The sequence below is a fragment of the Ursus americanus genome, chromosome 13 (assembly GCF_024610735.1).
Source record: "Ursus americanus isolate L20-20 chromosome 13, mUrsAme1.1.p, whole genome shotgun sequence".
Lineage (NCBI taxonomy): Eukaryota > Metazoa > Chordata > Mammalia > Carnivora > Ursidae > Ursus > Ursus americanus.
Window position 1 is genome coordinate 30,169,056 of NC_142139.1, and position 23,023 is coordinate 30,192,078.

A 23,023-nucleotide genomic window follows, 5' to 3' on the forward strand; every position below is an offset into this window, starting at 1 on the left:
GGCAGAGGGGGCGGGGAAGCTGTTTCCGAATCTGCTGAGCAGGTGTTCCTGCAGGTTGCGGCCGCTGGAGGGCTAATCCCGCAGGCTGAGCCTGGGCCCCAGAGCCAGCGAGGAGAGAGACTTCCAGCAAGGCCGGGAGGCAGCTCCCCGGCCAGATAAAGATCTGTGACTGGCAGTTCCAGCTCGACCTGCCTTCCCAATTCCTGTTCCAGAGCAAAGGTCACCCAGCCTTTAGAACCGTCCTTTTCTTTCTTCTCCCCGCCCCCCCAGCCTCCGGCTCTGTTTACCTTATAAGGAAAGTCAACATTGCAAAGTTGAAAGTGCGTATTATCATTCCCTGGATTGCAACAAATAGTTCCGTGAACCAGAACGTTCCGTGTGGAAGATGGCTGGGCATTCAATCTTGCTGGCTGCTGTCTCCGTCCTGTCGGCGTGTCAGCAAAGTAAGAGTCTCAGGCAGTGTGTGTGTGTGTGTGTGTGTGTGTGTGTGTGTGGTAGGGGGAGGGAGGTCTGGCGTTTGAGTTTCATGCTTACTTCCTGGCGGCTGCGGGTGCCACACAGACATAGTCTACTCTGGGTCATCAGCGCTTCCTTCCCTGGGGACGGAGATTTGGAACATTCCAGGCAGTAGTTCTCGCAGAGGGGCCGAGCGAGGCTCTGGGAGCCCAGCGATGCTGCGCCGTCTGTGGCCCACAGCCCAGTTCAGATGAGTGTTAGAAATGCACCCGCTAACCCGAGGGAAGTGGGCTATCCATGCTAATCCGGAGTGTTCCAGAGGAAACATTGTACCTGCCTTAGACCATGGCTGTGATTTCTTGAACCCTGATCTCTTAAAAATAAACTGCCTACGGCAGGTATGTTTATTAGGTTTAAAAAAATCTGCAGAAATACGAGCTTCAGGTTAGGTGATGAATGTGAAATCTTAAGGCACCTTCCTGCTAGGATTATTAAATAGGGTGTCTCGATTGCCTGGTCATGTAAAGAGCATTTGCTCCGTGGGGGTCACATTTGCTCAATTCTTATCATCTTATCTATGATATCAGCTTAACATGCTAAATGGGGTCTGGACAGTGGGAAGCAAGACTCCGTACATATTTCTTTATTTTTCTAAGTGTGCTCCTCCCAGGAAGGGGAGGGGGCAGAGCCAGGGACTGCTCTGGGTGCGCAGAGGGCCGCAGCCTGAAGGGACCGCAGCCCTGGATAAAGTCCTGGACCGCAAGCATGTTCAGTGTCTTGCCTAACCAGTCCCTTTTGTGAATTTATGAAAATATGATACCATAAGACACACACTTTGTGGTTTGAGTCGCAGTCTTTCCCAAAGTCGAGCAGGATGTTTTATTGCCAACCAAAGCAGCACATGAGAGCTGACCCAGTGGTTCCCAAAGGCCTCCGCGGAAACATACCAACCCTGTCTGTTTCCTCCTCCTGGTGCTGCCCCCGAGTGGGTCCACAGATACCCCAGGCTGACAACGGCTCTGTTTGCTGGTGGGTGCAGGGGAGAGTGGGAACTGTGGCCAGAGGTCAGGTGGGGGTGGGTGGGGGTGGGTAGAGAATGGAGGAGACTGGGCCAGTGGTGTTTGGTGGTGTTAGAAAACAAAATTCAACTGAATAAGTTGTAAAGACCTGATTGGCTTTATCCAATGAGTCATGAACCAGGCAGCATTCCATCTCCAGATAGAAAGGAGCTCTAGAGAGCTGTACGAAACGAAAGACTTTTACGGGCAGAAGGGGGCAGAACAGGAAGTTGCTAGCAAGGGGTGATTGTGGCAAAGGTCACCTTTTTTAGATAGCATTTATCTATTGGGCAGATTGCCTCACTAGTGCTAACAAGGCAATTCCAGATTGGCTGGTGTAAGGTTCCACTTCTGGGAGAGGTTGGAACTGTAATTAAGTGAGGGAATCAAGTCTCGGTTTGGTGATGTCAGCTTAGCGCAAATGACTCCATTTTGGGCCTGTTGTCTCTTTTTTAGTAGTGGGAGATGGGGAACGTTTACTGATTGGGCGGGGGAAAGAGAGAAAGAAAGAAAGAGAAGACGTAACTCTTTTGTTGACATTAAGGATGAGCGTTTGCTGCTTCTGCAAAAGTCTGGTGTTTAGGGAGAAGGGACACCATGAACCATGGCAGAAGCAGGTCAGGGTTTGAAGACAGAGTCTCCTCTCTGTCCAGTTCAGCCACTTACTAGCTGGGTGTCCCTGGCCAGGATAGTCTGTCCTTCAGTGTCCTCATCAGAGAGGGTTAAGCAGGCCGCTGGGCGAGAAGTGCCCAGCAGGGTGCGTGGCCTGAGGTTGCTGCTGTCTCTGCCGCTCCCCACAGAAAGAAGCTGGTGCTGGACTGAGAGGCAGCCACAGGGTCCCGGAGCTGAGCTGTGGCGGGGGCGGGGTGGGAGTGTCTCAGTTCACTCACCGCAGCGACGTGCGGCCCTCCAGAGAAAGTGAGGGAAAGAGGGAAGACAGGCACGGCAAATGGAGAATATTCTCAAGTAGCTCTGAGGCGACTGTTAGGGAGGGAAATAAGAAGGATGCGGTCCAGAAAAGGTCAAAGAGCCTTTCCACCCTCGTCTCGTGACCCCAATAGGAGCCACGGTGTCTCTAAGGCCCCTGACCTGGAAGAACAGAAAGGGGCTTCTCCTCCCGGGGGAGATGTTGGCCCAACGGCATCCTTCGGCCCGGCGCTGTGGGTGGGCTGGGAGGGGAGCATTTGGCAGAGGCTCGTCCCGCCTGTTTGCCGCTGCCGCAGACATGCGTGGCAGGTGCTATGGCTCGCCAGGAGGAAGACAAAGCTTTCACATACAGCTTCGTTTCGAAGCTCTAGGTTCTCGCACCATTGCCCACGTGGAAGGAGCGTGGAAGGAGCACACATCTTTCATTGTTTCCATCTTACAGATGGAAGCCAGAAGCCTTCCAGGCGTTTTCTCCAAGACCGTGGTGCTATGGTGGCAGCAGGGGACACAGTGGCCTCCGTATTCCGCCTCCGCAGACACATCTCTTTTTTGGCTCCAGCGGGGCCCATGAGTCATTGGCCCCTCCAGATTGGGGCCCCCTTGCGAGGATTTAGCCCGGGCTGGAAACCGTCAGTGCCCAGTCCCACCTTTTCTGGATCCTCTGCCCGCTCTGGCTGGCTTCAGGGAGCCACTGCTGGTTGAATGAGAGACTCCAGCTAAGCACTGATACGCATTAGATGTTCAGCTACAGCGTTTAAAACCTGAGCGATGGGTTATTTGTCGCAGAGAGGAAGTCGGGGGGAGGGAAGAGGCCTGCTGTGCGAGCCCGTACTAAAGCAGGCCCACTATTTACTGACTTGTCAGAGGGGAGATGGTATCGGGTCTCAGGGGGAAATGCATCACAACGAAGACTGTCACACAAGCTAGAAACGTGGTGCGCCAAAGGAAATTAGTTTTGAAACATGAGCAAGTAAGAAATGCATGCTCAGGTCCTAAAATCAGTGAGACCAGAATCGTGTTGGAGAGAACTGGTAAGGGAACGAAACCAGGAGAAATAATCCGAAGGGAAGTCATAGACCCCAGAGTTAATTGTGGGGCAAGAAGAAGAGGGTGATAGGGCGGGAGGTGAGAACAACTGACCAAGGAGACTGTGTGGGTCTGGAAGCCTGTAAGGGTTACAGGGCTGGTCTCCAGGTGCAAGTGACCCTGGTATTGGGCTTGGATGATCTCATGGCACAAATGCGGCCAAGGAAGGAGAACAAAGTCATAATCATTTCATAGTGGGGAGACTGAGTCAGACAGGGAGGCATCGTCCCCAAAGGGTTTCTTGTGACCCCCCTCCTGGCTCTCGTCATCTCTAGGTAGCCACTGATCTGCTTTATGTCACTATGGATTCATTTGCATTTTGGGGAATTTTATATAAGTGAAACTATACTGTTCTCTTCTGATCTGGCTTCTCTCATTCAGCATAATATGTTTGTGGTTCATCCATGTTGTTCCATGTGTCAATCGTTCATTCCTTGTTACTGTTGGATAGTAGTCGTCTGTATGGATAAACCACAGATACCACAACTTGTTTATCCATTAGCTGGTTGACCAACATTTGTGTTAGGGTTTTCCAGAGAAGCAGGACCAATACAACACACACACACACACACAGGGCATTTATTTAAAAAAATTGGTTCATGCCTTTGTGGGGGTCAGCAACTCTGAAATTTGCAGGGCAGGCTGGAAGGCTGGAAATTCCAGCAAGAATTGGTGTTGCCGTATGGAGCCTGAAGGCAGTGTGGGGGCAGAATTCCTTTCTCTTTGGGGAACCTCAGTCTTTTCTCTTCAGGCCCTCAACTGATTAGATGAGGCCCACCCACATCAAGGAGGGTAATCTGCTTTACTCAGTATCTACTGATACAAATGTTAATCACATCCAAAAAATATTTTCACAGAGGCATCGAGACTGGTGTTTCACCAAACAGCTGGGCACCATGGCCTAACTTAGTTGACACAATAAAATTAACCATCTCAGAGTTGTTCCTAATTTTTGGCTATTATGAATAAAGCTGCTATGAACATGTGTGTACAAGTTTTTGTATGGACATATGATTTAATTTCTCTTGGGGAAATAACTAGGCATGGGTGACTGGCCATATGGTCTACGTTTGTCTAACTAAAAAAAATCCATTCCAAATGGTTTTCCCGAGTGATTGTATCATTTTATGTTCCCACCAGAGTGTATGAGAATTCTGGCTGCTCTTATAGCCTTACGTCTCTTTTTTAATTGATATGATTTGTCTTTTTAATTTTAAACATTTTAGTAGGTACGTAGTAGTATCTAATTTTGGTTTAAATTTGTGTTTTTCTAATGAATAGTGATGTGCCACATTTTAATCATTAATCCCTCTATACACTTGCAGGTTATTTTGCTTTGCACGTAGGAAAAGCAAGATTAAAATACAAAGTTACACCCCCGGCAGTCTCTGGGTCACCAGAGTTTGAAAGAATATTTCGTGCACAGTAAGTAATGCTTCCCCCACCCTTCAGGGATCCGGGCCTACCACAAAGAGAGAATTCTGACCAGGGGAAAGAGGGACAGAGAAGGTATCCCATTGTAACAAACCATGCTTCACAGCCAAGCCCCTTCTCAGGATGCTTGAAGCTTGAAGTATCTAGCACATGGAGTCTCTACCCACTATATTTTGTTTTTTTTTTTTTTTTTTTTTTTTTTTTTATTAATAATGATTTTTTATTATATTATGTTAGTCACCATACAGTACATCCCCGGTTTTCGATGTAAGGCTCGATGATTCATTAGTTGTGTATAACACCCAGTGCACCATGCAATATGTGCCCTCCTTACTACCCATCACCGGTCTATCCCATTCCCCCACCCCCCTCCCCTCTGTAGCCCTCAGTTTGTTTCTCATAGTCCATAGTCTCTCATGTTTCATTCTACCCACTATATTTTGAATTTAGAGGGTACATTTACAGAAAAGGCTGGGATCTTAGGAAAGACTGCTGTACATCTCTAAGCACAGCAGTTTGGTTAAAGATTAGCCCCTTGAGTAACCCGAGAGTTCGATAGCCTCCAGCTGGATTAGCTATGGCATCAATTTTCTATCTTTATTTTTCCTTTCCACTTGAAACAGAGGTGGGTCAGTATTATCCTCTGTCCGTGAGCCATTTCCTAAAATCCCAAATCTGTGAGAATGAGAAAACTTTCCATTTCAGACATACTTGTAGTGATTTTGATCAGCTTGTCTTTTCAGATCCACACAGAATGTTCCATCATAAACACCATGGATTTGGCCGCTGCAGATGCTAGGGCTCCCTTTAGACCTCACCCCCCAAATAAGTGCTTTTAGAAACATTGCATGTGTCACCATTTATATGTCACTCGGTTCTTTTGTTAATACTTTGGGATTTTTCATCTATGTCATGAGTGACGTGGGCCTATAATTTTCCTTTCTTATATGATCTTTGTCTCACTTTGATATCAAGTTTATACTAATCTCATGGAATGAGTTAGAGAATTATTTTCTCAGAGAATTTCAATAAGATTGGGAGAGTGTGTTCCTTCAGAGTTGTTAGATTTTGCCTGTAAAACGATCTGACCTGATGTTTTCCTTGTGGAAAAAATTTTAAACCATGGAATTTGATTTCGTTAATGATGATTGGATTATTCAGCTTTTTATTACATCTTGAATCACTTTGGGTAAGTCATGATCTTTGAGCTGACAGCATTGTTCTCTTGGCCTTCTCTTTGCTTCAACAAGAATTGCACAGACTTCCCCAGGCCTGAAGTGTGGGATGTTAATAGAAGAGATAATTTTAAGAGGTGCATAAACATGTTTTTTTTCAACAAAATTTTGTTGTGGTAAGAACATGTAACATGAGATATACCCTCTCAAAAAATTTAAATGTATAAAACATTATTGTTAGTAGGGGCACAGCGTAGTACAGCAGATCTCCAGAGCTTGATCCCTTGCTTGACTGAAACTTTATGCCCAACATACGATTTTCAGTAACATTGAACAACATGATGAGAAACTCATTTCCATTTCAATTGTCTTTGAATCTTTATCATTATGTCAAGTGGAAAGTATTGGTTTAGTCCCAGTATGTCCCACACTCCAATATTTATTTTTATCAGAGTAATACATGTATGTCTGAAAATAAAGTGAGATTACAAGCTTGAAAGCAACAAATAACTCTCCTTGCTGCCAATCCAACCCCAGAGACAACCATTGGCACCCTTCTGACCACTGCTTTTGGTATTTACTTCCATATTTGTAAACATTATGCTTTTACTGCTATTTATTGATTCATAAATTTTAGACGTTATCAATTAGCTTCCTTTTATGGAAGAAAGAATTTCGTGTCTCTCCACTTCTTCTTTTCCTGACCTTCACCTTATAGTACAGTTATATCACTTTGTTGAGTTAAACCAATAGCCAATGTTTATATTATTGTAATTAACTAAGCAATGTTCAAAGCTGAGTCAAATAGTATAGTATGATTTCATCTCCTTGTGAAATTTTTTGTTTTACCTGGGGTTAATGATTGCCTCTTTCTTTATTTGTTTCCTTAGTTTCATTGTCAAATCTTAACAGAACTAAAAATCTTCTCTTAATACATTCAAATACATTAATCTAGTAATACCATTTGTTTTATTTCTTGGATCATTTCTGCTTGAGTCCTCCATCTTTCTGCTCTAGTCTGGAGGATGTTTTTTTAAACCTGCTACACGCAGTCATTGTAGGACTATTTGTCATCATCCTAGGAATTTTCCTTATATTCTCCTGATTTGGATTGCCTGTTTTCCTGCATTTCCTATTTTCCTGTGTATTGGTCTTCTCTCATTTTCGTGGAACATACCCTGCAGAAGTTTCCTGAGAGAAGATGAATAGTTGGTCAAATTTTAAGACTTTACTTTTCTAAATGCCTTTATTCTGCCTCACAGTTGATTGATGGCTTGGTTAAGCATGTATTTCTATGTTAAAAATCCTTACCCTCAGAATTTTGAAAATACTCCTCTATTATTTTCTAGTTTCCACTGATATCATCATGATGTTCTATGCCATTCTAACTTGCGATTGTTTGGAAACTGTGGAGGCTGTAGGATCTTCCCCTCCTCCCAATGTCCTAAGATGTTATGGTGTTGTGCTTGCTTGGAGGCATTTGTCTGCACTACACTGAACCCTAGATGAGGCTTTTTTTACAGCCTGAAAGCTCATGTCTTTCTGTTCTAGAATTTTTAAAAAATATCTTTCCCCCTGAATTTCTTCTTCTTCATTTTCTCTGTTCCTTTATTCTTTTTTTTTTTTTTTAAAGATTTTATTTATTTATTCGACAGAGAGAGACACAGCCAGCGAGAGAGGGAACACAAGCAGGGGGAGTGGGAGAGGACGAAGCAGGCTCCCAGCAGAGGAGCCCGATGTGGGGCTCGATCCCATAACGCCGGGATCACGCCCTGAGCCGAAGGCAGACGCTTAACCGCTGTGCCACCCAGGCGCCCCTTTGTTCCTTTATTCTTAAAACATATATTAGTTGTATGTTGACCCCCAGATGAGTCACCTAGTTTTCTTTTATCTTTGGTTTTTCATCTTCTTGGCCTTTGTTCTTTCTGAGAAATTTCTTGAACTTCTGTTTACTAATCTTTAAAAAAATTCAGATATCAATTTTAGTTTCTAGAAATTACTTTTCATTCTGTGATTGTTCTTTAGTTCCTGCTGCTGTTATCAAATCATCCCGTTTCTATTTTATGGATACAGTTTAATCCCTTATATCTGAGGATTTTAATGATAATATTCTTTAAAAAATTCCTTGTATCATTTCTGTTTTTTTCCAAGTTCCTTCTTACTTGTCTGTTTTAGCCTTTGTCTTTCATTTTTATTTATTATTTGCCCATTACATATCTGTTGAGCGCCTCTAGATATGTGGCACTGTTCCAGTAGCTTATGATGTATCAGTGAAAAATTAGACAAAGATCCTTGCCCTCTTGAAGTTTACCTGATAGTCAAAGAAGACAAAGTAAACAGGTAATATTATAAGGAAATTCTATATTATGTAAGAGGTAGTAAGTTGAGAAATAAAAAGGAGAGCATTGTAAGGGGCCTAGGGGTGCGTTGCTGGGGGTGAGTTGGGGTGGTTGCTATTTAGTTGGTCAGTGTGGACCCCACTGAGAAGGTGACACTTGAGCAAAGGCTTGAAGCAGGTAGAGTTAGCCATGTGAGCGTGCAGAGAAAACACTCTTGAGGCAGAGAGAGTAACTAGTGCAAAGACCCTAAGTGGGAATGTGCCTGGTGGGTTAGCAAGGAAGTCAGCGTGGCTGAAAGAAGGAGCTGCGGAGTAATAGGAGGTAAAGTCAGAAAGGGAATGGAGGGATTATATAGGGCCTTAAAAGCCGTTGTAACGACTTTGACTTTTCTCTGAGTGAAACAGAAAGTCATTACAAGGTTTTGAACAGAGAAGTGATGTGATCCTATATTTTGAAAGGACCCCTTGGTCTGCTTGGCTAAGAACAGTCTACGGAGGGATTGGTAGAAGCGGGAAATTCGGTTAGTAGGCTAACTTGAACCGGGGAGGTGGCAGTCGAGGTGGTGAGAAATGGTCAGATTCTGGATATGTTTTGAGGCTACAGCCAAGAGAATTTCCCGACGTAATAAAGATGGAGTGCGAGAAGTGTTCCGAGCGACCTCAGCGATTTGGTCTGAGCATCCCAAGAGAACAGAGAGAGACAACAGAGAGAGAAGGCAGCAGGAGGAGCGGTTTGGCGGGGGAGACGGGGAGGTTCTGTTTGACATGCTGTGTCTGACATGTGACCTACGCTACAGCGAAGGAGAGGCTGTAGCATTGTCATTCACTAGGCCACTCGGATCCCTTCTTGTTGCGAAGTCAACAGCCTAGTACGTTGTTCACACATCTGAGTAGAGGGACAGCAGGCAGGTGGATAGACGAATCTGCATTTCAGCAGAGGGATCTGAGCTGGAAATACAAATTCAAGAGTCATTGGCACATGAAAATGATTTAGAACCGCGACACCGGAAGAAATCTTTTTTTTTTTTTTTTTTTTTTCCTGGAGGAACTCTTTAAGGGAGTGGGTGTAGATAAAGGAGAGAAGAGGAGCAAGGACTGAACCAGCCTTAGAAGTCAAGAAGACGGGGGTCCAGCAAAGAGATCTGAGCAAAGGAGATCTTAGAAGCTTTACTCAAATGTCAAGTGGTTTCTGATTGGCTATCTGTGCCAGTTTAATAAAGAGTATCAGAAAATGATCTGGAAGCTCCGTGTGCATGGGTGGGGCTTACTGAGCGGGCAGCGTCACCAAAGGGTGATTGATCAACAGCAGCGGCTTTCTTTTGGAGAGCCCCAAACGTCAGTATCTGTAGGTCCTCTTTCTGGGACCATTTGGTTTCTCAGAGAAAACTCTTAAGCCCCCTGTGGGGACAGGCAAGTATGGGTGGGATGAGGGAAGAGGATGGGTATGATAGATCTCACTTCTAGCAACCTGAAAGTGTGGTGGCTGAAGGAAGGAGGGTTCTTCCAATACACAGTATGTAGGTTCACATGGATTCCAGTACAGGATCTTATCCCTACCCTCCATTGTTCCTGGACCCCCCTGCGACTCTCTGGTTCCGGTTCTCTAGACAATAGACCTCCCATCTCCTGGGATGGGGAAGTAGGGGTGGGGCTCCGAGGGGGAGGGGAGCTAAAGCACTCCTTATTAGAGTCTGTCAACCAGTTCTTCCCTTTTCAGCCTTTGGCCTCAAAGGGACCTGGAGTCCCCAGTTCCCGAGCTGCTTGGGGTTCTGGGATGAGCAGTGTCTTAGTCCTCATTGGCCCTTCCTTCTGCAGGCATTAGGCTTTGTCTGTCTGCACTCTGTCAGCTCAGCTGCTCTTCCCCTGAGTGCTGTCCTTCCTCAGAAATTGGCAAACATCTCCCTTCCACTGCTGTGTCTGCTCCCGCATTCTTTGTTCTCGATGACTTTATATCTATTTTTTTCCCTTTACTGGCATTTTAGTGAGGTTTCAGGAGGGAGAAGAAATAAGCACGGGTTCGATCTGTCACGTTTAGCAGGGAGTCCTTGTGATGTGTTCACAACACCTCTTGAACATCCGTTCTCCTGTTCGTCAGGGAGGGTCTCGTGCTCTGAGCCATCAGCAATCAACAGCATCTAATGAGAACTTGGCAAATTTTGTTCTCATGGGACTTATTTTTATACTTTATTTAGAAAGTGATGTTCTTTTTCTACTCATAAATTTCATTCTCCCTAATTTAGGTAAAAAAAGTAGTTGATTTATAGAAAAATAGTAAGTGTTCCATGGAGACGCTAAAATTTTGACAGTGATATTTTAATGCCTGAAGTTTGGGAGACACTGTACTAGTTATAAAAATCATCCCAGGAGGAAATTCCACATCTTCCTATCTTGCCTTCCGCCATCTAAGAACTTCCCGTTGGGGAGTTGTTGGGCTTCTAACACACTCAGTCCTTGGGCTGCTTCTGGTTCTGTTTGTTCTTAAACTTTCCACATGTTTGATTTCTTTCAAGTTATTGCTCTCTCCCTTCTCTCTCCCCCTTTTTTTTTTTTTAAAGATTTATATATTTATTTTAGAGTGCGGGTGGGAGTGAGGAGGACGAGGAGCAGGGGGAGAAGAGGAGGGAGGGGGAAAGAATCCCAAGCAAACTCTGTGCTGAGCACAAATTCCATCTTGGGGCTCCATCTCACGACCCTGAGATCATGACCTGAGCTGAAACCAAGAGTGGGACACTTAACTGACTGAGCCACCCAGGTGCCCCTCTCTCTTCTCTTCTATAGCTGGACACCATTTTGAAATATTTCTCTTAAGTTGCTGTTTATAAAAAAAAAAGTATACACATCTAATTTCTTTGTTAGAAGTGTTTTGTTTGTTCTCGTTGATTAATCATGGCAGAATGAAGAGGGGTTAAAAAATAATGGCCAACAATTGGGGTGGAGGGAGTGAGGAGTCATAAAATGCCTTCAAGAGCATAGTAGTAATTGTCCTGGGTTCTCTCTGAAGGGTGAGTGGGGATGGCCTACTCACTTCCCTGAATTTCTTCTTAGATGTTCCATAGCACAAGACCAAATCTTAGCTCACACTATAAGGTTTAGGTAAATCAGGCCAAATCAGATTGAATTCACTGCTAGTGAAGCCATTTTAATTTTATCTGAGGTAGTTAGGGCAGGATCCCCTGGGATAACCAGGTCATTCCAAAGCCTTCTTGGCTATTCTTGTCTTCAAGGGTAGGCTCTCTTGAGCTCTGCAAATCCCTGAGAGGAAATGCACTTCTTTTCTGGCTCTCCTGAACCAAAGCCTTGAGTCCTTCAGCCTCCCTTGAAGGTCTTATGATCGTGGCTATATCAGAAATGCTGTCTTTTCCCCTGCTCTTTTTTCCTCCTGTTTTGCCCTAAGTATGGCCGAGAAGCCTGGTGTTAGAACTAGTCCTATCTCTAAGTGGAAACTGACATCTCCTAACTATCACTTCAGGATCCCTCTGACTATCACAGAAATACCTATTTCTTGTCTCAAGCTCACCTCAGGTTGGATAGTCATTTGCCAAGCAGAGGTGATTATTATGGGGCCCAGTTTACCCATATTACCAGCCCAGGGCCTCTTCCCCTCCTACAGGGAGGGTCTTGGAGAGGACTCTGTCTAGAGTTTTGCAGTCTTTTGCTAGAATACATTTTTAGAATACATTTTTAAACTTGTGAACAAAGCAACTATAGTTTCAACATGGGCCATTCCTTCATGTTATTGCTAAGCTTAGAAAATTCTATCTAGTCTAATTTGAGTACCTTGATCCCTTTAGATTGAAGGCTTTTATAAATCTAAAAAGTAGATCCAAGTAATACCTTGATCTTGTTGCAATTTAAGTACATTCCCTCTGATTCTATTCTCACCAGAAGAGAAGAGCCTGCTAATGACCCCAGTCTTTTTCATACAGTTGGGGACCATTATTAATATCTTTCATCTTCTGTATTTTGAGGCTAGGTAGTAATAATTCTTCAGCTTTTCCCCCCAGTGATTAAAAAATTTTGGTTGTTCTCTTTAGACTAAGATTTTTCATACTATTTCTAAACTGGAAACCTAGAAGCATATGTAGTGTCCCAACAATGGTTTTGTCAGTGCTGGGTAAGATAAAAGAATTTCCTGGGGCGCCTGGGTGGCACAGCAGTTAGGCGTCTGCCTTCGGCTCAGGGCGTGATCCCGGCGTTGTGGGATCGAGCCCCGCATCAGGCTCCTCCGCGGGGAGTCTGCTTCTTCCTCTCCCACTCCCCCTGCTTGTGTTCCCTCTCTCGCTGGCTCTCTCTCTGTCAAATAAATAAATAAAATTTATATAAAAAAAAAGATAGAAGAATTTCCTCTTGCTTAGTTCTTTGAATGTACCCCTATTTGTTTAATACTGAATGAATCAGTTCCTGTTCCAGAATTAGCCTGCCACAAGTAAACTCAATCATCAGGAATCCGAGTATTCTTTAGAAATAGTACCCACTTCTCACTTTACTATAGCTGTAAATTTTTTGTTTTTGTTGTTTCACTTACTTTTTATAGTCATTTTGAATTCAAATCCTGAAATTTAGAGATTAAAACTAGTGGCTCTAATGTATGTCTGCAAACTATGGAGAAAGGAAAATTCACAAAGGAAAACTTTCAGGTATTCTGCAATACTAGAATTATAAGTAATGTAAATCACTATTTTTGTAATAAGTACACATAAGTTAAAGAGAAACAGTAAACATGGCTCCATTTTTCTTACAAGTGCACTCATCTTAGATATTGGCTGAAAGCCTAAGATGTACTTATCCACGGAGTTAGAAAGGGCTAGGGGTCCCCGAAGTGAGAGACAGACCCTAAACGATGAGCTCTTCAAACCATAGCATCCTCCTCCAAAACCATTGGTATTAGTCAGCTTGGGCTGCTGTAACAAGATACCACAGATTGGGTGGTTTAAACAATAGACATTTGTTTTCTCACACTTCTGGAGACTAGAAGATCAAGATCTCGATCTAAGATCAAGGTTCTGGCTGCTTGGATTTCTGGTGAGAGCTCTATTCTCTTGGCTTGCAGATGGCTGCCTTCTTGCCATGTCCTCACTTGTCGTTTCCTTGGTTGTGTGCATGTGAGGACAGAGAAGGAGCTGGGCAGAGTGAGTCTGGTGGGTGTCAGAGAACTCTCTGGTGTCTCCGCTTAGGAGGACACCAATCCCATTAGATCAGGGTCCCACCCTTCTGACCTCATTTTGCCTTAATTAGTTTCTTACTCCACATCCAGCCACACTGGAAGGTTGGGTCTTCAACCTATGAATTTTGAGGGACACCAACAGTCAGTCCATGCCAGCACCAGATAACTCTGTCACACAAGCTGGCCGCGTCTCAGGTGGCGGGGGGACGAGAAGCAGCAGGAGTGGGGATGAGCTGTAAGCCTCGCTCCCTTAGCAGCACCCCTGAATGGGGGGTTGGGCTCCTGCCCTCCTGCCGTCCGTGCCACCTGCCCTCTGGTGTTCCCACACAAGGGTTAACTCGACAAGGAGCAATTCAGATAGTTATGAATCTCTATAGAAAGATTAGCCCCAGCACCTTCCATCCGTGAGCCTTTTCGGAGCATATTAACCTGTTGCTCTGACCCTCAGCCAGTGTAATAATCGAAAAGACCTTCCAGGGTCAAAAGTCAGCAGCCGGAGGCTGGGTCATCTGTTAATAGAGTAAGCCGCTCCTGGCGGTGGGCGGCCCACTGCTTCCGAATGAGTCACCCCAGCAGAAGGAGAAAGAGAAAGGGGCAAACAAGAACTCGAGAGGGGAGAACGTCCTAAGAAGCCTTGAAGTTGCCTTGTCTGTTTTATTTCTTAAACGTGTTATACTATTAGAAAGGTACTCTAGCTAATCAGATTTTTCCCTTCCGTACCTCGTTCACATTTTCTATGAACAAGAGCGTCCTACACAGTCTCCTATTGTGCCTTTATTAGAAATCTACCAAACAGCAGAGCTGTTCAAAAGACTGTGAGGTCAGAGTTCTCCCAAGGGACGCGGCCATGCTGCGGGTGCACGAGGTAATCTGCTGTGAGGGTGAGGACATTCGGGAGCTTCTATTTATATTTGCTCTTAAAATCTCATTCTTTAATTCCTGTTTTGTGTGTGTTTTAGAATGTACATGATATTCTTTTCCTGTTGATTCTGTGAGCTGTGCTAATGGATCAGCCCCATATTCCCACTGCTTTAACACAATGGAAATGTGCCGCCCGTTCATGTAGGGTCCCCTATGGGGGATCCTGGGGGAGGGGCCTTCCACATGGCCGTTTCGAGGCCTGCGCTCCGTCCATCTCAGGGATCCGTCCCCATCCATGTCCCCAGGGCTCTCCCCACTCAGCCAGTGTGTGGGGGAAGGGAGCTTGGCACAGCCGCTTCTTAACCATCTGGCTCAGAAGTGACATTTTACTTTGTCTTTCCACTGGCAGGAAATAGCCCCGCCCCGATCCTGGACGGCCGCGCGTCTGGTCGCTGGCCGGGCAGCTACTGCGCAGCGCAAACGCACGCCATCTTTGTGGCCAGCTGGCCGCCTCTGCTGCGTGCAGGAGGACGTGTGTGTGTGTTTATGGGGCGTGCAATCATGAGAACTATACAGTCAACAAAATTTGGAGACCTGTGCTTTAGGAACTGCTCAGTTTGGCTGTCAGGCCACTGTTGGATTCTTTTTTCCAAGATGAGGTGACCTGAGCGGCACAGTTCACGATGGAGGCAGGATCAAATGGTACTTAGTTCGGGACTGTCCTCACTACCGCCGGCCCTGGGGCCAAGTGGGGCTCTGAGGGGCCCCACAGCCAGGCTTTGGAGTTGGGAGTTGGGGACGAACCCTGAGGGGTTTCAGCAGCTTTAACGACTCCATCTCTACAGGCTCCTTTGGGTCATCCTTTCTGGTGACCAGCTCTTTCCAGTTTGCCTGGCGCTTTCCCTGCTGTGTCCCAGGAAACCCTCAGGTCTAGGCCGACCGAGACATGGATCTGGGACCATCCTGGTTATAGAGTTCAAAGTCCCATGTTCTGAAATCCTGCTCAGTCTAGGGCAAACTAGGAGGACTGGTCACCATACTCTCCTAGCAAACTCTTTCTGTTATTGCCCCTCGGTAGAATGTGGGGCATGTGGTGACATCTGCCTATAACAAAGGAAACTCTTCTCCCCTCATCATTTTATGGGAAGTTTAAATATCAAAAGAGCACAGGATTCTTGAGCAAAGAGGGCTCTGACCAGGGAAGAGGAGACAGATGCGTCTCCCTCAGTGCGGGCACATGGGAAAGGGGACAGTCCGTCAGTGGCCGTAATCAGCTGCCCCCTCTCTTCCCTGTGAAGGGAGATGGGCACAGTGCTGCCAGCTGTTTTCTGTTGCATTTGGATACTTTTCCTAAGGCTCACCTATCCTAAGAGGACAGAACATATCTGCTCTCATGTCCAAAAGAGACCAGAAATTATTTTCATTTTAGTTTTCTTGTCAATGTAACTGTAATTAGTCACCGATAGGATTGTGAAGAACACGTTTTCCGAAGTCGGTCCCCTTGAGTTAAACAATGTTTGTGGAGAACTGGCTGTGAACGAGCTATCTTGGGACACATCCAGGCAGGAACCACTGAACTGCGGTGGCAGAAAGACCTGGTCGCAGGCTGGTGGTCGGTGGTGGGGGGAGAGGTCATACTGAACAGGTAGAATGGGTTGCAAGGTCAAGCAATACCTGGTGTTCTGGGCAGGCAGCTACAGAGGAGAGCATCGGCATGCAGCCGCGCCCGGGGGCTGGCCGTCAGACAATTACTTTCGGTCTCTGCCAGGTGATATTAACACATGGTCAGCGCCTCCTTTCAAAGGGACTAGGGCTTAAGGCAGGTCAGCACAAGTGGGGCCAGGAGCAAAGGATAATGAGCACTGCTAAGATCTGAGGCCAGGGTGAGACCAACAGTGACTAACTGCTTATAGGGGACAAAGGGACTCGTTTCTTAGGAGCAGAACTGCCCAAGTACTTCAGGCTCCTCCCTCGGGGAGCACAAATGCAGTGACAGTCCCACCCTTGCCTGAATCTCAATGGCTTCTAACCACCCCTGCTTCCCAGGACCTCAGCACCCCGCCCCCTATCTTCTGGGTCACTTCCCAGAGTCCCAGGGTTGGTGCACAGGGACCCAGCCCCTGCTGGTGAGTGCTTTAAAGGAGGGATCGTGCCGCTGTCCTGCTAGAGTGCTCCCCCAAATCCTGTGGCTGCAAGCCCCATTAGCTTTCAGAGCTAGGTGTTTTGGGGGCCCAGCCCTCAAGCGGAAGTCTTAAAAGTTGGCGGGCTCTCTGTGGGGTCCTCGGGGAGAAGCTTCTGGTCTGGTGCTGGGTGGGGGTGAGGGGTATGGCGAAAGTGTGTCGCAGCCTTTCCCGCCTGTTTCAGTGTGGGTATTTGGAGGAGTCACTCAGCAGCTTTTGGGTTTCTTTCAGAGGGAATTGCTGTGTGTGTGGCTGGGCAATCCGTGTATCCGTGGGAGGAAGGAAGTTCCAGAGCCACCTGTTGGCCGTCTCGGTGTCAAAAGCAAAATAAAACAACCTTTTTTTTTTTTTTTAATTAAGAAAAGAAAGTCACTCGTGGTGACCTTGGCTGGAAGATACAGGTCTTAAAGAACCGGTATCAACTATTTCCGGGCCAGTTGTCTCATAACCTTAGGTACCCAAGCTTGAAGGAAGAATGTGGAATCATTTCAAATTCTCTGCACTATGCCGCTGCCACCAGGATTAACACACGACATTACAGATGACAGAGTTCTTTCCGGTTGTGATACAGCAAGGAGCTCAGCCAACCTAACCAGGATCACTTGGGGGCACAGCGCGGGAAGAATGACTCTAACTCATCTTTTTTCCCTTTGCTAGGTGCAGATGAATTATAGTTCCCAGAGAACTGTTCCTTTTTGCTTAAAATAGTATCAGATTTTCCGTCCAAGTTTTCTATGAATAGAGGCCGTCTGACTTGATGTTAGGACAGAGCTTTGGAATCTGGTGGTGACACAGTGCCTTTGATTCTCTGCAAGGCATCGGTCAGTTTGTGCTCTCGGGACTTAGTTTTCTTCTCCGTAAAATGGGAATGAAAAATACTCATTTACTTCAGGAGATTTTAGGGGGATTATTGAAAACTCTATTTTAAGTGCTGAGTAACTCAAGTGGATGGCAATGAGTGTGTAGGGATTTTTGGGAAGAAATCTGATTACTATAAATTGTGTTATTTCCTGGGTTCTTTAGAGAAGATGCAGAATGAATTGTAGGCTTAGAATCAGGACCATCTCAAGGTCTGTCTTTTGGAAAAGAGCTAGAATTCATTCCTGCTACTGGCGGCTTATGTGTAGGAAAGTGATTCTTGGCCCTGATCTGAGGTTTAAACAATGTTTGAGTCTTACCTTGGAAGAATCATTTGACATGAAAAGACATCTAAGTTTTCATGTAATATATTATTTTTATAAGAAGAGATTAGACATTTACCTCCGGATGAAAGAATAATATTTTGGTGTATAGTTTTCTCATAAAATAACCCATGTCTGGGCGCCTGGGTGGCTCAGTTGGTTAAGGGTCTGTCTTCAGCTCAGGTCAAGATCCTAGGGTCCCTGCATCATAGGGTTTCCTGCTCAACAGGGAGCCTGCTTCTCCCTCTCCTCCCTGCTCCTGCTCTCTCTGTCACTATCTCTGTCTCTCTCTCAAATAAACAAATAAAATCTTAAAAAAAAATAACCCATGTCTTTATTTTTTCCTGCAGACAAAACTGTGTGGAGTTTTACCCCATATTTCTGATTACATTGTGGATCGCTGGATGGTATTTCAATCAAGGTAATTTTAAAATACAATCAACTCTGTTCTAATGATGCCTGTGGTTCTTAGAACCATTAAGGGACAGATGTGCAACCATATATCTACTGATCCCGGAAACTGTTTTAAACAAAACAATCCATGTCTCTGTGCATCAAAGAGCAATGCCCTGCAGATAAGCTAACTTTGGCTTCATTTCAATTTAATTCAGTAATAAAAAAAAAACCAACTTCGAACAAACTGTATGCTGGGCATTCCCAGATGAAAACGACATGAGCTCTGTCTTCAACTCTGATTCCTTAATTCTAGTTTCTCTGCAACAATTCACCCTAATTATCATAGCTGTTATTTATTGAGCACTTACTATATACCAGGTCCTGTTTTAAATTTCCAAACCTATTCAATGTACAGGATATATAGGATTAAAAGCCTTCCTATGAGGTAGTTCTATAATTAATGCCTCCTTTACAGATGAGGAAACTAAATCACAGGTTAAGTCATTTGTCCAATTTCACCTTCCTCAGTATAGGAGAAAACTGGCTGTCAAGTACAGGCAGGGTCTGTAGGTATTTTCCCAAGAACACATGTGCCTTTTCTTGCCTTCTCAAGGATGCAGTGTTCCTGTGTGTAGCAGCTCTGCAAACATCGGGGATATCCTTGGTGCGCTGAAGGCCTAACCCAGCTCCGCCTGTTTCCTTGAACAGCGGGTTGGAGCAGCAGCAGCTGCCTTAGTTGGAGAAATTCAATCTCTTTTGGTTTCCGATAACTTTCATCACCTCATTTGGGTCTGACACTGGATGGCTAAGATTTCAATAAACCCCAATCCAGCTGCTTTCAAAGGCAACCCCATCACTGTCTTCTTGTAATTTTTACTGTCAACGGAGGAATTTCAGATAAAATGTCCTTCAGAGAGAGACTTCTTAACTCTAATCCAACTTGCATTTTTGTGCCCTGAGGCCGTGAATGAAGGCGGGTGTTCCTTGTCAGGTAAGACCGCATTAACAACTCCTGAGGAAAGTGTCTTTGATGGTGGGGCTCAGTCTCTGCTATTTGACCCTTTGAATTTCACTGTAATGGGCAGAATGAGGCCCACTGTCAGAAAAGGATTTTCTGTCATAATTTTCCTTCTTTCTCATGAAAAGTTAGGTTGCCTATCAGTTGCCGTGAATAGTTCTCATTGTCTTTGCGGGAGTTAAGTCATTAGACTGGGGGGGGGGGTCAAAAGTGCAGCCTGCTCCGGGATCTCCACTTCCTCCCTCACAGGCCAGGTGCCCACCCCCCATCTCCTCTCTGCTTGGCCCCCTCCTCCTCACCCGCAGGCCCCACGCAAGCGTCCTTCCCTCAGGAGGCCTTCCCTGAGCCCTGTCTGAGGGCGGCCGGCCCCCGCTGTTCCATTTGTCCTGCGCCATTTCCTTCACTGCATTTTCAATTCTGTGATGTTCTTCTAATTTTTCTCCTTGTTGTCTGTCTTTGCTGATAAAGACATAAAGGTAGGGAGCTTGTATCTATTTCATTGCTAACCCTAATCCTTAGAATAATACCCGGTATAGAGTAGAAACTAAGGAAAATGTTTGTGATCTAATAAAATATGGAATTTAATTTTATCCAGGATATCAGAGCCCCACAGATAGACTCTAAGTGTGTACCCGAGAGCTCTCGCAATCTGCATCCTTTGGGTGCTGAGGAAGAGAGGGTGTCCCTCATGGTAGGGAAAATACAGATATTTTCTGTTGGACAAGATGGCAGAAGATCATGCCATACTCTGCATTTCTTTAGGTGAAATTGATGTATTGTATAGTGAAAGGCACAGACCATACATGGACCATTCAATGAGTTTTAACAAGTGTATACCCATCGAGAAGCAGAGCATGACTACCACTCAAAGTTTGTCTTTTTTAAAGACTTTGTTTGTTTATTTATTTATTTGCGAGAGAGAGCAGGGGGAGGAGTAGAGGGAGAGGGAAAAGCATGTGGGGCTCAGTTTAACGACCCTGAGATCATGACCTGAGCTGAAACCAAGAGTTGGACGCTTAACTGACTGAGCCACCCAGGCACCCCCAGAAAGTTTTCTTTTTATTTTATTTTATTTTATTTTATTTTATTTTATTTTATTTTATTATTTTTTTTAAATGATTTTTTATTATATTATGTTAGTCACCATACAGTACATCCCCGGTTTCCGATGTAAGGCTCGATGATTCATTAGTTGTGTATAACACCCAGTGCACCATGCAATACGTGCCCTCCTTACTACCCATCACCGGTCTATCCCAATCCCCCACCCCCTCCCCTCTGAGGCCCTCAGTTTGTTTCCCAGAGTCCATAGTCTCTCATGTTTCATTCCCCCTTCTGATTACCCCCCCTTTCTTTATCCCTCCCAGAAAGTTTTCTTAATGCCTCCTCCCACGTATGCCCCTCCTCATTAGGCACTTTCAGAGACAGAACTATTCCAGTCTTTTTCATCATACTTTAGTTTTGCCCATTCTAGAACTTTCCATAATTGGAATCATACAGTATGTACTCTTGTGCAATGCTTCATTCACTCAGCGAAATGTTGAGACTCGCTGTGTTGTTGCAAGTGTCCGTGTCTTTCTGTTGCTGAGTGGTATTCTGTATGTAGTATGATTATCTCAGTTTCGTTATCCATTCTCCTGTTGATAGGTTTCTGGCCTCTTTCTCATTTTTACTATTATGAATAAAGCTGCAGTGAACATTCTGTACAAGTCTTTTTATGGACACGTGCTTTCATATCTTTTGCGTAAATATATAGGAATGGAATTGCAAGGTCAAAGGTATGTTTAGCTTCATAAGAAACTACCAGAACTTTTCCCAAAGTGGCTGTACTATTTTGCGTTTCCACAGATAATATATGAGGATTCCAACACCGCCAACATTTTGTGTTGTTGGTCTGTTTAAATTCTAGCCGTTACAGTGGGCATGCAGTGGTGTCATCTCGTTGTGGTTTTTTTTTTTTTTTTTTAAAGATTTATTTATTCGACAGAGATAGAGACAGCCAGCGAGAGAGGGAACACAAGCAGGGGGAGTGGGAGAGGGAGAAGCAGGCTCATAGTGGAAGAGCCTGATGTGGGGCTCGATCCCACAACGCCGGGATCACGCCCTGAGCTGAAGGCAAACGCCCAACCGCTGTGCCACCCAGGAGCCCCCCTCGTTGTGGTTTTAAGATACAGTTTGCTGATACCGAATGATGTTGAATAATGTTGAAAAAAGCCCTCGTGTGCTTATGGGTGCATTTGCTTATCTTCCTGTTGAATAATCTATTCAAATATTTTGTCCATTAAAAAAATTAAGTTGTTTTCCTTCCACGATTGAATTGTCGGAGCTGTTTGTGTATTCCGGACACGTACACGTTTTGTGAGCATCTTCTCAGTTGTCCTGTCACATGCTGAGAGACCACCAGCATATTCTGTACCTGCTCTATTTTTTCTCTATAGTTTTTGCTACCTGTCTGGGTCTGCTGTACATATATGCCCGTCACCAGTATTTCTGGGGATATTCAGAAGCAGCTAAAAAAAGGTAAGGAGAAGCTACGAATTGGGTATTTCGGCAAAGAGTAGCAGGGGGCAGTCTGAGCTAGCTGCACGTTCCTGAGGGTGTTAACAGCCCCGAGGGTCGTGGTCGCGTGACTGATCTGTGTGGCCCAAGACCCTTCTTACCAGGCCGTGCACAACGAGGGGTGCGACGGGAACGGCACGCACAAACTCTGCCCTCAGTGTGCACTCGTGGCCACCACACTTGAAATCCTTGCAAGAATCGTGCACGATCTCCAAAAACTTGCAAAGGAAATGATCCTGCCCAGTCTCGATGATCTTGAATGTTCAAAGGAGCCAGTCTCTGTGGCTAGGCATCCCCTTCAATTTATGTGATGAATCAGAATTTTCGAATGGCAGAAACCTGGACATTCTGGGCGGTGCCAGCAGCAAGCAGCCGACCTCAGGCCGCCTCCCTCCATCCCTGCAGCTGCTTAACCCCTCTCTGCCTCGTGTCTGTCCCGTAGGATCACCGGTTTCCGGCTGAGTCTGGGGAGTCTGGCCTTGCTGACAGTCCTAGGCGCCCTGGGAATTGCAAACAGCTTCCTGGACGAATACCTGGACGTCAATGTCGCCAAGAAACTGAGACCCTTCTAATGTCCCCCCCGCCCCTTTGCCCAAATACTTGCAGAAGCTGTGTCCACCCTGAAGATTATGTGGGGTCAGCTGATCAATTTTTAAAAAGAAAAGTCTTTATTCTGTTTTTCCTGAAATGGCTTTGTAGGAACATATCCTTTAGAGAATACCTTTTCTGTTGAAGAATTAAAGTCCGCCACGTAGGGCTGGAACCGTATCCTCAGTGCCCAGGCTCTTTTCTTGAAGCGCGTGCTGAAGTCACAACTGCTCATGTGGGGAGAGAGCAGCCTGACGTGTGCCGGCTCCTCTGTGGGGCCACCATCGTCCCCCGCCTCTGAGACTACTGCTCTTGCTGGAACGTTCCAGACAGCTGCGAATAAGGCAGCCAAGCTGACTTTGCACAGATGGCTGCACGTGGGGGAAGTCAGGCAAACACACAGAGTAGCCAGACGAGAGAGTCATCAACTAATAGCACAAAACAAATCTGGGTGTGAAATCGACTTTATAAAGGAAAAAGGAAAAGAAAGAGGCCTATCATTTTTAAGGAACCATCCAGGCACTAGTGTGCCGTGGATGTCCTTGCCCCTGGCCAGGGGAGGGAGGGTCATGGTCACAGCTGGAGCGAGGGCTGGGTTCTGC

General features: G+C 45.5%; 1 protein-coding gene across 1 annotated transcript; it reads left to right on the forward strand.

The window, feature by feature from the left end:
- Positions 1–218: 218 nt before the first annotated feature.
- MGST2 (microsomal glutathione S-transferase 2) lies at positions 219–22,601 on the forward strand. Its single transcript, XM_045798940.2, has 5 exons — positions 219–443; positions 4,853–4,952; positions 18,211–18,281; positions 21,713–21,794; positions 22,276–22,601. The coding sequence occupies exons 1-5, from the start codon at positions 386–388 to the stop codon at positions 22,403–22,405; spliced, it is 441 nt and encodes a 146-aa protein (XP_045654896.1). The 5' UTR covers positions 219–385; the 3' UTR covers positions 22,406–22,601.
- Positions 22,602–23,023: the final 422 nt, after the last annotated feature.

Bases quoted from the DNA above. Each gene is read 5' to 3' on its own strand.
- MGST2 (XM_045798940.2), top strand. From the start codon at position 386: ATGGCTGGGCATTCAATCTTGCTGGCTGCTGTCTCCGTCCTGTCGGCG. The intron at 444-4,852 runs GTAAGAGTCTCA...ATACACTTGCAG, and splicing joins CCTGTCGGCGTGTCAGCAAA to GTTATTTTGCTTTGCACGTA. The intron at 21,795-22,275 runs GTAAGGAGAAGC...TCTGTCCCGTAG, and splicing joins TCAGAAGCAGCTAAAAAAAG to GATCACCGGTTTCCGGCTGA.